Source organism: Vipera berus (assembly GCF_964194415.1).
Source record: "Vipera berus genome assembly, chromosome: 2".
Classification (NCBI taxonomy): Eukaryota; Metazoa; Chordata; class Lepidosauria; order Squamata; family Viperidae; genus Vipera; species Vipera berus.
Genome location: NC_138203.1, coordinates 35,790,875 through 35,809,236, shown reverse-complemented (window position 1 = coordinate 35,809,236; position 18,362 = coordinate 35,790,875). Strand labels below are relative to the sequence as shown.

Sequence of the window (18,362 nt, the reverse complement as noted above, 5' to 3'; positions counted from 1 at the left end):
AAAAATAACATTCTGTGAAGAACAATTTGGATAGAGGTTTTTTTTCACCACTTGTACTGACAGCATCATTCTTCTATCCTAAATATTATATCCGTATTTTCCTCCCTCTGTATACTGGATTACCAGTATCTTCATATAATGGAACTGCATTTATTGCTGACTATAACCAGTTTACAATATCTAACATAAGTAGAGGTTCACCCATATGCAATTAAATTCATAACTATGATATAAGATGCCATTATCTCTATTATGTTTTAGTATCATAGCTATCCCAGCTTTGTTTCTACATCAAAAAATTATATGATACTAATTGCTGATCTAAAAATCATTACATTTCACCATAGAAAAATATTAAATCCTTGGTCTGGATAAATTCTGGATCAGCAACTGGTTGATTTCACATATACAACACATTGATATGTTGTGCTTTCTTCTCTGTTAGTAGCCCATTTACACATTTTCCTCAGGTGTCTTTAAACTATTTTTCAAATTTTCAGCAAAATTACAATTGTATCTAAATGAGGCTTTAGTCATAGATATTCCTCTTGGGAAAAGATGAGCCATCTAGCATGGTTTTATAATGAAAAGCTATTATCAGAATGATTCTAAACTACAATTATAGCACATTTAGCCGCAACCACAGTAATTCATCTTAATGTTAGGAGAGGAAGCTGGTTGAATAAGCACTGATTAGGGGGGGAAAATCAGCTTTTTTGATATATTACTGTAGAGAAATTGCTGACAGATCAGTATTTTACATAACATCCCATGTTTGAAGATTTAGCAATCAAATAGAAACATGAGGCCCTAAAGTCCCCTCTTTAAGGATCAGTTCCCACAACCAGTTTACATTACATCAACCTGGAAGACATAAAGGAATTTTCTTTGAGGAAGCAAAATGGCAATTTATTACAAAAATATTTTATGCAGTTGTCTGACTGCTACTGCCTAACTCTGTTATGAGTAAAATATAAGCAATAAAATGGTGAAACAGTATTACTATATTTTTAAAGGAAGTAATCAAAAGACATATATACACAAATAACATATACACAAATTCTGGAAATTCTCTTTCTGTTAAGGAACACTGAGTGACAAAGTTGGTTTGAATGCCAAGACTTGTTTCTCTAAGTTTGTATTATCCACTCACCTAGCTTCTTATATAATGGTACTCAAATTTAAATATATTTGAGCTGATAGACATCAATGATTTGTTTGGTAACAAATACCTGGATTTCAAAAGAGGCTGCTTGACCCACTTCTTTAGTTTTCGTCGCCCAAATGAAGTTTTTGTATGATCCAAGATAGAAAAAAGACTGCCTTTGGTTTTCATATCAGTCTAAAATAATTATAGACATTTAAATTAATAAATTGGAGCACAAGTTCAATATAAAATATGAATCTGAAATAGAAAGCAACTCAAATTGTTAATTCTAGAGAGATGAATGCATTGTAGAAATATTTTTAGAAATACCAAATATAAAAACTGTCTCAAAAATCATACAGTCCAAGTTAAACATCTGCTTCCAATTTTTTCCCCTTTTAATTCCCTTAAAATAGTTTATACTGGTTATATACTGCAAAACTGTAATACTAGTGATACTTTATATACTTTTTAAAAGTCTATCATCAGCTTAGTTTTGTGTCTGAGAAGAGGGGAGATTAGGAGCTATGTAATGAATCTTACAAATCTAATTCACTAATTCCATGGCACAACTCGGTGGAATCATGTTCCATTTTTTCCACCTCTCTAGTCTGGGCCAACACAGACAGAACTTCAAAGCCCAAAGAATGACACCACTGTTAAAATCAAAGAACAGAGAGAAAAAGCAGCGCTTGATTTCTAGGAACCTCACCTTAGGAATTAATGTGCCCAGGACTTCAGCATCAATAATCACTTCCAATCAGTGCCAGCTGTGCTCAATAGAGGTCAGGAGTTTCAAATATATAAAACCTCTAAATTAGGGGTCTTCAAACTTGGCCCTTTTATGACTTGTGGACTTCAACTCCCAGAATTCCTCAGCCAATGTGCCTGGCTGAGGAATTCTGGGAGTTGAAATCCACAAGTCATAAAAGGGCCAAGTTTGAAGACCCCTGCTCTAAATAAAGTAAGGCACTGGAACATGTATGGTAGACTGACATAGAACTCTGTCAGTGTCTGTTAAGTTACAGACCGTACAGCTCAAAGTGCTGATCCTTGTTTCTGACTCTCAAATTTGTGACTTTTTATTGTACTGCTGATTCTACCATAAATAACTAATTCCTAATTGATTTTTTCAATTCTTTCTAAATATTTTCATTTCTAATCCATTTATTCATTTACTTTCTGATTCTTCCTCTATATATTCCTACATGTTGCATAATTTTAAAAAATGGTATAGGGTTTTGCCTGAAATGGTATAGGGTTTCCTGCCTGAGCAGGGGGTTGGACTAGATGACCTCCAAGGTCCCTTCCAACTTATTATTATTAAGATAATTATAGCTATTAATGTCTGATTTCTAATGTTTTAAGTTTACTTAATAGGTAATGAAAAATCCCTTTAATCTTCAAATTCCACTTCAGATTCATTCTCTTGCCTCTTTGCTACCAGATATAAACTTGGATTTAATCACAGACATTTCAGAAAAGTTAATGCACTGTGAATATCACCTTTCTTTTTCTTAAGGGCATTATTTTTAAGAACTGCTAGCTTCTAGGATGTGGCATTTGATTAAATTTTACTTAATTGAAAAATAAGTGAACTGTATATATACATTAAAAAGGACTGGAAATAATAATGTAAAATTTAATTCACAAAGCACATAAATACATAAAGTAATTCTTCCTTACTTGATTCCGCAAGATTTCAAGATTCTTTAACGTAGCTCCATTTAGTGTCATATATTCATCTTCACTTGATAACTTCTTAAAATTACTTAAAGAAAAAAAATCATAGTAAAGCTCCAAACAGTCACTGGCACTCTAAAAATAGCCCTTAACTTTATACTTTGCAAGAAAAAAACAATAAATTCAGAGAAATAGTTATGAAAGAACATGTGATTCATTTTACTTAATACATTAAAACTGCCATTTCCATCAATACATACATTGACATTAAAAAACCTTAATTATTCTAATAATTTAAAATTCATTATAATTTTTCAAAATTTAGTGATGCTAGTGACTTTTTTTAGGTAGATATCATGTTTCATATATCATTCCTATATATTTCCATAGTGCGCAGTGGTTAGAATGCAGTATTGCAGGCTAAGCCTGCCTATAGCTAAGAGTTCGATCCGGACTGGCTCAAGGTTGACTCAAGTCTTCCATCCTTCTGAGATGGGTAAAATGAGGACCCAGACTGTTGGGAGCAATATGCTAACATTTGTAAATCAGTGCAAAGCACTATCAAGTAGTATATAGGTTGAAATGCTATTGCTATTGATTTTCATAGTAAAATTAAATGGCTTCATAGAGGAGTTAACTGAGCTAATTTACTTCATATGGGATTGAAGACAATTGATTCTAAGATACACTCATGCTAAGCCAAAGACATTGTGAATCTAAAATCAGAAATCAAGAATTAAAAGGCAAAGCTAGTAAACTCACAACTGAAGAGGAAAGGAAGAAGACTGCCCTAAGGACATCTTAAGACAGAGATTCTTCCAGAACTTAGAAATGTCTGATTGAATGTTATGACCCAGGTGGTCAAGGCAAGGCAAGCCTCTAGAGAGTTCTTTATTTCTCTTAACAAATGTTCCAGCCAATGGCCCTCCAACATCCAGTAAGGCTCCATCCTCACGCTACTCTGAAGGCAGCCACCCTCAGTCCCCCAAACAACAGCCCCTTTAGTACAAAGAAAGCCCACAGAATAGGAGCATGCTCACAGGGTAAGATCCAGGAGTCCAAGTCTAATCCACTAGGCAGGGTCCAGGCACAAGACCAGGGCAGTCCTCAGGACAAGAAACAGGTCCCAAAAAAGAAGCAGTTACAAAGCCCCAGTGAAGCAAAGGCCAAATGTAGGCCACCAGAAAGGGGTAAGGTCCAAAACAAAATGCAAAGAGCAATCTTCCAAGCAAGGCAAGGCAAACAGCAACAAACATAAGGGAAATGTCAGCCAAAGTAACTCCCACACAGCTTCTCCTTAAGTTACTCCCCTCCAGGTGTTCCTTGTGATACTCCCCCCCCCCAGTATCCTTGCTACCTGTCATGCCTCCGTCTGAACCTGAATCTGAGGAGGAACATGAGCTGGAACAGGACCCTATGGAGGCCGAGGGAGAGGTGTCTGTGGCTTCAGAGGAATGCGGGGAAGAGCAGGCTGAGGCAGGCCAGGACCCTTCAGGATTGGGACAGGACGAACAGGGGAGTTCAGGCGATGAGCAAGGCCCACGCCCACCTGATCCTAGAGCATGGAGAGTGGAGAGGAGGGAACAATGCAAGCAGGCTCAGTTACTCGGGAGGAGAGCGTCCTCCTGGGAGTGAATCCTGGGAGTGTTGTGTATTGTTGCTGATCTCTTGTTCTGTGACTCCTGTTTGGAAACCTGGAAACCTTGACTATTGGACGGACTGACTGACCGCATTGATTGAATGTTTAAAGACCTCGGACTGTATTTCAGATTCTCTCTTTTGAAAACCGCTCAGGCAAGCTTGGATTCAAACGCACTTGCTGGGTTTTTGTTTTCTTCCTTGTTATCTCTATGGCCTTGAGTACATTCTTATGCTAATCAGATTGTATTGAAACTACTTTCAGCCAGAGTCGGCTGAAAGGGTGGGTGGGTGTTCTTTGCCGAGGTTTGCCAGCAAATGTGGGAGCATTTGGAGCAATTAAAGAACTGTTTGAATTGCCAGCTGACTGCCTTGCTGTGCCTGGGTCATCACATGACCCTTCTCTGGGCTTGCCTACACTCCACTCTCCTCGCCCTTGGATCAGTGGAGTAGGCTGCCTATCAGCACCACTGCCAGTAAGCAGCCGATCCACCCCTGTGTCTGTGCAGGTGGGCAGCTCTCCATCTGGTCAACCCCAATGCCTGAGAAGCCTGGGACAGCATCGTCCTTAGCTCCTGACATGCCTTCCCTGTCGGGACAGTCCCATCTCCAACTCTTCCTCCTCCTCTTCCAAACTGGCCTCTGAGGGGGCCATGACAAGCAAGATCTTTAATAATCAATAGTTCTTCCTGTCTTTGGGACTTTGGCAAATTATCTAAATCAGGAGCTTTTATTCAGCTAAATTTGAAAACCTGATATAATGAGAAGAAATTAAATCTTTTTCATAGATGCCTTAAGAAGCAAAAAAATAAAGATGAATGTGAGGTTTTGCCAGCACATATGTCACTTGAATTCTGTACCATTAGAAACAGCAGACTCATCTAGCTATTTTTCAAAATTAGTTAGCTCTGTAGATCTTTTGTTTTCCTACCAAGTTCTTTATTATAGTCTGCACAGTAAAAGATCTTGTGCTTTTGTTTCGCTTCAGCAGTCTGGCTAAATATCACCTACGTACTTAATAATACCTATTATTTATTACCTATTAATACCTATTATTTATTAAGGTATTAATTCAGTGATACTTTTATTCCTCTATTATAATGGTGCTTTTTGTTGTTACTTTTTAATATGCTTTTAATATTGCTTTTTTCTGACATACTAATGGATTGACAATGAAGATTTGCATATGTGTGTATTTGCCTTTGAGTCATTCTTGACTATCAGCAACTACATAGGCAAGTTCATGCAGTTTTTTGGCAGTATTTTCAGAAATGATTTGTACTAACATTGCTGTCATGAATTTGCAACAATAATTTACAAATTGCACTGAAGGATATAGATACTGATATAGATATAAGGTATACACTGTGTATGTAAAACTACTTCTAAATATAAGTTTCATGGATATCACAATTACAGTGCACTTATTTTGTAAAACAATATTTGCTATAGTATGTAAACAACGGTTTTAATTATCTAAAATTAAAACTACTTACCTGGGGTTGTAGAGTATCTTCTCTAAATTAAATTCTTTAAGATACAAGATTACAGCAGCCAAGGAGCACAACACTGATTTATCGAACTTTAAAATCTGGGACAATGCTTGAGAACCTGGAAAAATGTTCAGTCATAATCCAGCAATTAAAATGCAATTTGTTTTAATAAAATTCCACTCTACTGGGTATTATTACACCTTTCAGCACCAGTTTGTAGCCAGTTCTCCAAAGTGGCATCTTAATAAAGCCTATCACTGAATCATTTCCTGGCTACCGAAGAGCTATGTTCCTACAGTTACCTTTTCTTGGATTTTTACTGAATTCATTTATTTACTGACTGTAAAATACTAACAAATTAATTTTATATCAAATTGATTTCTAAAAACATTTCTAAAAAACAGACAGGATTCCCAATGCTGTTACTTTGTTCAGAAACAAATAAGGATTGTTCAAATTACTAGTGTAAAGTTGAACTTTTGAACTAACTTTACATTTTGATTTAAGGCATTGCTAACTTAGAATTAATTTTTACAGTTCAAAAAAACAGGAAATAATATTTTTTTCTACTAAAACACTGTTGTTTGAAAAATAAATAATATATAAGTACATATATTCATCTTAAAAACTATTTAACTTCATAAATATAAACAAATATTTTATAAATGTCAAACTAACATGACACAAAGAAGTTTTACAAAATAGTCATGTCACCTGTAATATATACAACTGTTAATCAAATAAATCTTTTTGGATTAGGTACCTGTGCCATCAAGTTTTTGACTGCCATAGAAATCTGTAATCATCTTAAAAGCACTTCCGTACTCAAAATGTTCATTTTTCATTCTTTCAATTCGTATTCTGTCATCTTGCAAACTGTAAAAAATAGACATTTTTAACTTTACTATGCTGTTACATACAGCTAAACAATAGCAAAAGCTCTCCATACTGTACTTCAATGTTCACAGAAATGGATCAAATTAATGACTATTTTTATCAACTGAAACTTTTAAAATCAAGCTGGTTTGTAAGGTGACCTTAATATTTACATTTCTAAAAGAATGACAGTAATTGTACTATTATTTTGTTAATTTGACTAACCTGATGTGTAAGACTCAAGATAGGAACATCTTGTTACCCAAATTGCTTTCACACCACTGAAATGAAAGCCTTTTTTTCATTTGTAAAATAAATGGTGCCAGGTATTAGACTATCTCCTGAAAGGTCCCTCTTCTGACCAGTAGCCAGCTAGATTTTAGAAGCTAAGACATACTTACATGGTTGGGCAAAAAGAGTTTTGTCATGTTTGTTATTTTTAATGATTTTTGAACATTATGCTTAACATTGAATTCAAAGAAGTCCAGAAAATATTTACTGACAAAGGTATCAATGTAATCAATCAAAGCGGGGATTTTGACTTTTCATACATATGAGAGATAAAGATTCATGAACAGTAATTATGTATGTCTGGTCCTCAAATGAAACCAATATTAATTAAATGTTTGCACGTGGAGATTCATGAACAGTAATTATGTATGTCTGGTCCTCAAATGAAACCAATATTAATTAAATGTTTGCATCACAATCCTATTTGAACTAGGTCCAGAAGAAACCACTCAGTGGAAAGACATTTTGGAGCCACAGAAGATTCAATACCAAAAAGAGAACTTGGAAATTATGCAGTAATCCAAAGTCACTTTGAAACATTTCATCACAGGAGCTTTAAGTTACCCATTTGCCATTTATTCTACCATCAAAACTTCAAGAAATGAAAAATGTTGAAAATTCTGGCCTAACACCGCTGAGAAGACACAAAACAGTTAATCCAGAATACAAAAATTATGGCCTGTTACTAACAGGTCTCCACTGATGACTTGCTCTTAGAACTATTCCTTGGGTCCAGAATTAAAAATAAGTTACTACAATTATGAAAGGACAACAGAAACAGATCTTAATGCCATATAGTGGCTGTACAGAGTTTTGCAGTCCAGTTCTGGCTCACTCCAATAATCCTTAATTTTAATTATGCTCTACCAACAAGACCCAGACTACTATAAAAGATAAGGATTACAATCATATGGTGAAGCTGTGGGATAAATTTGACTTGTGCTTAAGTTAACAATTAGACTCAGTTTGACATTTTTACACTTTTGAACTATTCTTCCAATTATACCAAAAACCTGTATTTCTACAAGAAGAGGAAAGAAAAGCAAATTTTACCTGAATAATTGTTAACATTACAAATAATAATGCAGAAAATAGATAAAGAGACAAGTTCCTGGATCATTTGAAAACTAGTACTGTAGAAGTTTAAAATGCAAAGAAGAAACATAAGAAGAGACTCTTGAAAAAAACATACTGTAGTATAGAACTTTGTTACTCCTCGCGTATACAGATAGAGAACTGAAGGAGGCAACAGATAATCTGGTTTAACAAGTAAAAGAACAAATAAAACACCATGAATGGAAATATGAGCATTTACTGGATTTTCATATGCTATGATATAGTTCTACCAGCAATATCTCTACAACTAATGAATACCAAACACAAATTATTGAATATCAACATTTAAGATAAAAGATTCCACTAATAGTTATTATTGAAGTTTTACCTAGAACTGAGGAAAATAAATTTTTGTTTGTTTGTTGTTTTTTTAACGCTTTTATTTCATTCCCAGTACAGTAGTATCTATGATTGATGTTCTTCAAATGGCAATGTTCAACTAATTATTTTCTGCAAACTGCACACCCCTGGAATGCAAGATATAGTTCTCTATCATACAATTGGTTTTTACCTAACCTTTTTCATGAGAAGGGAAAATAATATCCTTACCTACAACTTTTAAAGTTTTTTTCTTGAACACATTTTTCTAAGTTATTTCTTTGTACAGATATCTTTGTACTATGGAAGCACTGCTTTATTTCAGTAGTCTGTATAGAAATCTACATTCACTTCCTGTGGAAACCACCCCTGAATAAGATTATAACCAGTTTCAGCCCCAACTTGAACAAGATTTGTAAGTCCCCTCCCCCTCTCTTTAATTTTTTGCAATGCTACAAAATAAAGTATCTATTTTAAAGTCCTCTACATTTACAAAAGACAAAATTCCTAAGCAATGTAATTCATGTTGCTTCAATGCTTCAATATTTTGGGAGATTACAGGTACAATAAAAAAAATTCTTAAACCTGAAAGGAAAACTTTTAAGCAAAATAAATAAATAATATTTAACATGAAATGGAGATCTAAAATAATTTCTTAGGTCATATATTTTTCACATTCTCTCTTTGAACCAAAAGGTTTAAGCATTTGGAAACCAATGAATTAGAGGACTGAGTGAGCACTCAATTTTGATTTAAGACGTGGAAGAATAGCAATAACAATACAAACATGTAGCCATAGACTAAAAGATTATGTCATGATTCCCCTAATTATAAAACAAACTGCTTTTATAAAAGAAAAAAACTTGTCCCCCCCCCACAACAATTCCAGGTCTCTGCCACTGGTATTAAAGACCACAACAACTTTGTGTCAGTACTAGAATTATTCAGATACAAAACAATATAAATAGCCTGAGCTAAATCAGACCTTCCCAACCTTCTCCAGTTGTGCTGAATTTCAATTCCTAAGATTGTTACTAGCATGGAGTTAACCTTTGAAAGATAACAGGTTGTGGAAGGCTAACTGAAACATCAAATAAGTAGAGATAATGAACAGACAGGGAATTTTCTATGTGATTCTAGCACAGCATCTCCAAATGAATATCTTGAACTCTGTTGCAGCCCAAGGCCTACTTGAAACAGCTTTTGTGGGACTTCCGGTGGCTCCGCGGCGACGGAGGGAGCCTTCCCGGGCTGCCCGCGGCTCAGCTGTTGTTTTTTTCGCCCGAAACAGCGCCGATCAGCTGTTCGGGTGAATCCGAAGCCCCCTCCTCGGGAGAAGAGGAGGGGGCGAGCTCCCAGGTAGGGGTAGAGTTCTCCAGGGCCGCCTGAGCTTATGGCTTGGGCGGCTGAAGGATTGAACTCCCCCGTAGCCTGGGCTGCTCCCAGCTGGCCGTCGCCTCTGCTCCTGACTTCTTGGAGCAGAGCCAGCCGTCTGCGACCACCCCTGCCTGAAGGAATGACTATGATTTAAAGGAGCAGGCAGAGCGATACAAGAGGAAATGGTAAAGAGGATTACTATGTTTTACTCTCCAGCTTGATGGACTTTTTTGGATTACAAATCTGAAGTGAAAGTGCGTCATATTTGGTAAAAGATGGCGGCTAAACCACCCCCTAAAACTCTTCGGAGTGCTGGAACTTCTCCCGTGCAACAATCATTATTGCAGGCGCTGCATCCTCCTGATGTATTGACATCAAAGGACTTACAAGATGCTCTTGAAAAACATACCCAGGTAATTTTGGAATCAATTAATATTAGATTTGCACAGATGGAGGAGAAATTGGAGAAATTGGAGGAGAGAATGGAGGAGAGGATGGAACAGAAGCTCAAAGCGATGAGGGTAGACATCTTGACTTCAGTGTGTAAAGTGGCTCGGTGTGTGGAAGAATTGGAGGAAAAGCTAGAAGACTTGACTCAAAAGAATGCTATATTAGAAGCAAAAGTATTGGAGAATGAAAATAAAATGGAAAAGGAACTGTGTCTTGCTCAATATTTCCAGATGCAGTTTGCCATTAGAATTAGAGGCTTAAAGGAGAATACTAAGGAAGATCTAAAGCAGCTGGTTTCTGAGATCTAAAGCAGCTGGTTTCTGAGGCTTTTGAAATAGTGTTGAAACAGCCAGCATCTGAAATAAAAGGAGGCATGGACAAAGTGTTTCGTGTGAATTCATGGATTGCCAGACAGAGGAAGTTGCCTAGAGATGTGGTGGTATATTTTGCAAAAAGGGAAACTAGAGATGAAGTTATACAAGCTGCTTATGATACTAAAGTTATGATTGCTAATCAAGAAGTTTTGGTCTTAAAAGAAATTCCTCCAAAGATTCTAAGGAGAAGGAAGGATTTTACATTTCTTGTGCAAGAGCTCAAGCAACGAGATATAAGGTTCAGATGGGAGATCCCAGTGGGGTTGATGGTGACGCATGAAGGTAAAAAGTACCGTTTGGTTACTGTGATGCAAGCGCGTGATTTCTACAATAATGTTTTAAATGCAACGCCATTAACACTTTTGGAAGCTGGAAAGGGATCTGGAGAAGGAGTGCATCAAGAGGCCGAAGATGGTCAGATAGAAGACAACGGTGTTGGAGGAGATCAAGATACAACCTCGTTGGATGAATCTATAAAACAGAGGGTGACGCGTGCTGCTGCAAAACGATCTAAGAAGAGAAAGTAGCAGGAATCGCAGAAGTCTTTGGAACTTTTACGATATAGTCAAGTAGTCAAGTAGGGGAGGGGGGAAAAGATTTGGGTGTAGACGCAATATATTTTTATATTTGGTGGTTTTGTGGAAAGGGTGAGCTTTTTTGGATTAAAGTTCAAGTTTTGTTTGCAATCTTTTTTTTTTTCTTTTTTGTTGTGTTTGGAATAATTATAGATGTGGTACTGGAAGAGGAATGGTCGATTACAGAAGAGTTGACTTTAAAGTTTTTTGATTTGGGATCCTTGGTTAATTTGGAAAATTATTTGTAAGAAGGTTATATCATGGAATGGATAAAATGGATGGAGTTTATTTAGGATAAGTATAGGGTTGAGAAGGGTTTTTTTTTTTTTTTTTTTTTCTTTTTCCTTTTTTTTGTTTTTAATATATGTTTAATACTATTACCCCTTCATGGATTACTGCCTTGTCGTGGCGAAGGGGCTTGCGTAATTCAATGAAGCTATGAGCTATGCCGTGAAGGGCCACCCAAGACGGAAAGGTCATAGCAGAGAGTTCTGACAAAACGTGATCCACTGGAGAAGGAAATGGCAACCCACTCCAGTATCTTTGCCATGAAAACCCTATGGACAGTACCAAAAGGCAAAACGATATGACGCTGGAAGATGAGCCCCTCAGGTCGGAAGGCGTCCAATATGCTACTGGGGAAGAGCAGAGGGCTAGTACTAGTAGCGCCAGAAAGAATGAAGCGACTGGGCCAAAGCCGAAAGGACGCTCAGCTGTGGATATGTCTGGTGGTGAAAGGAAAGTCCGATGCTGTAAAGATTCTTTCTCCATAGGAACCTGGAATGTAAGATCCATGAATCAAGGAAAGCTGGACGTGGTCAAACAAGAGATGACAAGACTAAACATCGACATCTTAGGTATCAGCGAACTAAAATGGACAGGAATGGGTGAATTTAATTCAGACGACCATCAGGTATACTACTGCGGGCAAGAATCCCTCAGAAGAAATGGAGTAGCCTTCATAGTCAATAAAAAAGTAGGAAAAGCAATACTGGGATACAACCCTCAAAATGACAGAATGATCTCAGTTCGAATCCAAGGCAAACCATTCAATATCACAGTAGTCCAAGTCTATGCCCCAACCACCAGTGCTGAAGAGGATGAAATTGACCGGTTCTATGAAGCCCTACAGCACCTTATAGAACTAACACCCAAAAATGATGTCCTTATCATCATGGGAGATTGGAATGCTAAAGTAGGAAGCCAAAAGATAACTGGAATAACAGGCAAGTTTGGCCTTGGAGTACAAAATGAAGCAGGGCACAGGCTGATAGAATTTTGTCAAGAGAATACGATGGTCATAGCAAACACTCTTTTCCAACAACCCAAGAGACGGCTTTACACATGGACATCACCAGACGGTCAACACAGAAATCAGATTGACTATATGCTCTGCAGCCAAAGATGGAGAAGCTCTATACAGTCAGTAAAAACAAGACCAGGAGCTGACTGTGGCTCAGACCATGAGCTTCTTGTTGCAAAGTTTAGGCTTAAATTAAAGAAAGTAGGGAAAAGCGCTAGGCCAGTCAGGTATGAATTAAATCATATCCCTGTTGAATATACAGTAGAGGTGACAAATAGATTTAAGGAATTAGATCTGATAGACAGAGTGCCTGAAGAACTATGGACAGAGGTTCGCAACATTGTACAACAGGTAGCAACCAAAACCATCCCAAAGAAAAAGAAATGCAAGAAAGCAAAATGGCTGTCTGAGGAAGCTTTGCAAATAGCTGAGGAAAGGAGGGAAGCGAAAGGCAAGGGAGAAAAAGAAAGATACGCCCAATTAAATGCAGAATTCCAAAGAATAGCTAGAAGAGATAAGAATGCCTTCTTAAATGAACAATGCAAAGAAATAGAAAAAAACAATAGAATAGGGAGGACCAGAGATCTTTTCAAGAAAATTGGAGAGATGAAGGGAACGTTTCATGCAAAAATGGGCATGATAAAGGACCAAAATGGCAGGGACCTAACAGAGGCAGAAGAGATTAAGAAGAGGTGGCAAAATTACACAGAAGAACTATACAAGAATGAGCTTAATGTCCCTGATAATCACAATGAGGTGGTCACTGAGCTCGAGCCAGACATCCTAGAATGTGAAGTGAAGTGGGCCTTAGAAAAGCTGAGCAACAACAAAGCTAGTGGAGGTGACAGTATTCCAGCTGAGCTATTCAAAATCTTAAAAGACGATGCAGTAAAAGTGCTTCACTCAATTTGCCAGCAAATTTGGAAAACTCAACAGTGGCCACAGGATTGGAAAAGATCAGTTTACATTCCAATTCCAAAGAAAGGCAGTGCCAAAGAATGTTCAAACTATCGCACCATTGCACTCATTTCTCATGCTAGTAAAGTTATGCTTAAAATTCTACAAGCTAGACTCCAGCAGTATGTGGATCGAGAACTACCAGAAGTACAGGCAGGATTTCGAAGAGGCAGAGGAACTAGAGATCAAATTGCTAACATACGCTGGATCATGGAGAAAGCTAGAGAGTTCCAGAAAAACATCTACTTCTGCTTCATTGACTATGCTAAAGCCTTTGATTGTGTGGATCATAACAAACTCTGGCAAGTCCTTAAAGAGATGGGCATACCAGACCATCTTATTTGTCTCTTGAGAAACCTATATGCAGGCCAAGAAGCAACAGTGAGAACTGGACACGGAACCACTGATTGGTTCAAAATTGGGAAAGGAGTCCGGCAAGGCTGTATACTGTCGCCTTGCCTATTTAACTTATATGCAGAGCACATCATGAGAAAGGCAGGGCTAGATGAATCAAAAGTTGGAATTAAGATTGCCGGAAGAAACATCAACAACCTAAGATATGCAGATGATACCACTCTAATGGCAGAAAGTGAAGAGGAACTAAAGAGCCTCTTGTTGCGAGTGAAGAAGGAGAGTGCAAAACTTGGGTTGAAACTAAACATTAAGAAAACCAAGATCATGGCATCTGGCCCTCTCAATTCCTGGCAAATAGATGGGGAAGAAATGGAGGTAGTGACAGATTTTATTTTCCTGGGCTCCAAGATCACTGCAGATGGGGACTGTAGCCAAGAAATAAAAAGACGCTTGCTCCTGGGGAGGAAAGCCATGGCAAATCTAGACAGCACACTAAAAAGCAGAGACATCACCCTGTCAACAAAAGTGCGTATAGTCAAGGCTATGGTCTTCCCAGTTGCAATGTATGGCAGTGAAAGCTGGACCATAAGAAAGGCTGAGCGCCAAAGAATTGAAGCCTTTGAACTATGGTGCTGGAGAAGACTCCTGCGAGTCCCTTGGACTGCAAGGCGATCAAACCGGTCAGTCCTAGAGGAGATCAACCCTGACTGCTCTTTAGAAGGCCAGATCCTGAAGCTAAAACTCAAATACTTTGGCCATCTAATGAGAAGGAAGGACTCACTGGAGAAGAGCCTAATGCTGGGAAAGATTGAGGGCAATAGAAGAAGGGGACGACAGAGAATGAGGTGGCTGGATGGAGTCACTGAAGCAGTAGGCGTGAGCTTAAATGGACTCCAGAAGATGGTAGAGGACAGGAAGGCCTGGAGGAACATTGTCCATAGGGTCGCGATGGGTCGGACACGACTTCGCAACTAACAACAACAACAATACTATTAAGGTTTGTTCCATTCTATATAAGCTAGAGAGTGTCCTTTTCTTATTCTAGGTTTTTTTTTATATATATATTTAATATTGTTAAGGTTTGTTTTATCCTATATAAGCTAGAGAGTGATGGATTTTAGAATTTATAGTTGTTAGTATATGGTTGCTTAGGTTTGCTTTTTTTTATATATATATATACCTTGTATTCAGCTCTGGGAAGTAGGGGGGGGAGGGGGGGAGGTAGGGGGGGGGAGGAGGGAGGGGGGAGGAGGGGAGGTAGGGGGGGAGGAGGGAGGGGGAAGGGGGGTTTTTTAAAGGAAAATTGTATTTTAAAACTTTTCAATAAAAAAAAAAAAACAATTCCAGGTCTCTGCCACTGGTATTAAAGACCACAACAACTTTGTGTCAGTACTAGAATTATTCAGATACAAAACAATATAAATAGCCTGAGCTAAATCAGACCTTCCCAACCTTCTCCAGTTGTGCTGAATTTCAATTCCTAAGATTGTTACTAGCATGGAGTTAACCTTTGAAAGATAACAGGTTGTGGAAGGCTAACTGAAACATCAAATAAGTAGAGATAATGAACAGACAGGGAATTTTCTATGTGATTCTAGCACAGCATCTCCAAATGAATATCTTGAACTCTGTTGCAGCCCAAGGCCTACTTGAAACAGCTTTCAAACTGAGATTTCAGAATGTTAAAGATACATTACATTGGTCAGAATCCAATGGTTTTTAGAGGCATAAATAGCAGGTTATTTTCTAAAAACCTAATAGTCTTTAGTCTTGCTGTTGGGAGACAGGGAGAAAACACAGAGAACAATCAGATAAAAGGCAACTTAGCTCACAGTAGGAATGTGGGTGGGCCAAGGTGCTCAAGAGGCCATGGCCCTCAAGGAGCTTTCCCTAATTTAGGGGACTGTAAATGGGATGGTGAAAGAAATGCACTTTTAGACTTGCAAGATTCTGTTAACATGACCTTAACAATAAAGTTGAATTAGGTCATCTTGCAGTCTTTCCTGTCTGATGTACATCACAAAGCTAACAGTTCTCTTCTTCTCTTTCCTTCCACCTTCTCCAGCATTTCACAGACTTCTCCAGAGAGCCAGACCTTGCACAATGTCTGAAGTAGGATAATTTAGGACTAGTCATTTACATCTTGAGGAAGAAATATGGGTTGATTTATTTGACAAGTCTTCTCAAACACCAAAATTCAAAAATGTCAATACTCTTCCCTATCCTGCTTTTCAAAGTCTAACACTTGCTTCAACAGAATGTCACAGGAATATCGTGGCTTGCATAACTCTGATTATTTGTAGGTAAAAACATATTGAATCATTTGAATATCTTTTCCAAGCCCTTCATGGCTGTACTATCAAGTGCCAGTCTGCAGTATACTTTACCGTTCATAAGGTTAAAGGTAAAGGTTCCCCCGCACATGCATGCTAGTCATTTCCGACTATAGGGGCCGGTGCTCATCTCCGTTTCAAAGCCGAAGAGCCAGCGCTTGTCCGAGGGCATCTCCGTGGTCATGTGGCCGGCATGACTAGATGCCAAAGGCGCACGGAACGCTGTTACCTTCCCACCGTAGTGGTCCCCATTTTTCTACTTGCATTTTTACGTGCTTTCAAACTGCTAGGTTGGCAGAAGCTGGGATGAGTAACAGGCGCTCACTCTGTTACGCGGCACTCGGGATTCGACCCGCCAAACTGCCGACCTTCTGATCGACAAGCTCAGCGTCCTAACCCACTGAGCCACCGCGTCCCAAAAAGCAGAAGCTATCCTCCACCTCAATATCTTAACTGTCAATTCTAAGGCTGGTTGTTCTACCTGCTGTCATTAGTTGTTCTCCCTTATACAGATAGTTCTTGATTTACAACAGTTCATTTAATGACTGTCCAAAGTTACAATGGCACTGAAAAAAGTGACTTATGACTGTTTTTCACACTTACGACCAATGCAGCATCCCAATAGTCATGTGATCAAAATTCAGACACTTGCAACTAGGATGTATTTTTGACAGTTGCAGTGTCCTGCAGTCCTGTGATCCCTTTTTGCAACCTTCTGACAAGCAAAGTCAATAGGAAAGCCACATTCATTTAACAATCATGTTAGTAACTTAACTGCAGTGATTCACTTAAACATCTGTGGCAAGAAAGGTCATAAAATGAGGCAAATTCACTTAACTGTTTTGCTTAGCAATGAAGCGTTAGGCTCAATTGTGGTCGTACGTTGAGCACTACCCATATTTAATTTTAGTCCTAATTTTTCACTGTGCTTCTTGACCTTTATTATTTGAACTTACATACACACATAGCATACTATTTTAATAATTCCTTCTGTGGTATGAATAGAAGTTAAAAAATATAAATCTAGTCATGAGCAAACATTTCAAAAGTACATATCCTATGTATATAAAAAATATTTAAAATACATACATTGACAGAAAAATACTGAAAAAAGAAAGGACACTGGAGAATTAGTGGTGATAGTCTTCATTAATGGCTCAAAAGAATTTGTATGTAACCATTACATACAAGAATTGTTCTAGAAATCTCCATGACTTGACAATGCATTATCTTCATACTATGGAAGTAATATAGGACCTTTGATGAAGAACCCATTCTGTCCCAATAAATATTATCCTTATCTATACTTGAAGTAATAGCCATATAAATAAATATGAGATAAATGATAAGATTCCAAATCAGAAAACCTAGTACACCATTAAATGATTACTTATTATCAATAAAAAGGTCAAGAAAGATACATATAAGGACTTGCTCATTTCTCATACCTACAAAAATCTGAACAGGATTTAAAGTAATGTTTTAAATAAATAAATAAATAAATAAATGTAAAATTGTTCTACTATGCAGAGGCTTACCATACAGAAGTTATTCTGATTATAAGCTTCTCGGTCTGATCTGACACATCTCTAGGAAGAATAATCTCAACTGGCTGCAGGTGTAGTATTAGATTTTCCAACTCTAAACGAGCTACAGAATCTTGAAAACTGTCAAACAGAACCTCTCCTGTAGTAGGCTGGACCGCCTAAAAAAAGAATACAGCAACTTCTTAAATTATTTTCCAGATAGAGAGTTTAATAAACCAACATATAAAATGATTCTAAAGAATGTTTATTTTTGATTTATATGAACAAATGTCCATATAATGTAGCTATTAGTCTTCAGACATACAGATGTCTCAAGGTATTTGCCAGAAGTATTTAGCAATCAAGCATTCAATTGACCTAAGACAGTATTAAGGTGACTTCATTAATTTTTCAAAACTGCTAAACCAGTGAATATGGTATAGTTCATATTACACACTTGTTTCATATTTGTACTAAAACGTGGTTTTTATTTACGATCCTGCTTTTAGTTAGTTTCATCAAATTCCAAATTCTGGGATCCAGTATTTATT

At 37.5% G+C, this 18,362-nt stretch overlaps 1 protein-coding gene across 1 annotated transcript in view; it reads right to left on the bottom strand.

Annotated features, from left to right (window-relative positions):
- The window catches only part of MSH3 (mutS homolog 3), a 71,740-nt gene that overhangs the window by 40,340 nt on the left and 13,038 nt on the right, over positions 1 to 18,362 (bottom strand). The window contains exons 8-12 of the mRNA XM_081318402.1: positions 17,824 to 17,990; positions 6,725 to 6,837; positions 5,965 to 6,079; positions 2,834 to 2,918; positions 1,233 to 1,342 (exon numbers count right to left, since the gene is read on the bottom strand). Coding sequence (XP_081174528.1) covers positions 1,233 to 1,342; positions 2,834 to 2,918; positions 5,965 to 6,079; positions 6,725 to 6,837; positions 17,824 to 17,990 — 590 coding nt within the window. The remainder of the gene's footprint in view (positions 1 to 1,232; positions 1,343 to 2,833; positions 2,919 to 5,964; positions 6,080 to 6,724; positions 6,838 to 17,823; positions 17,991 to 18,362) is intronic.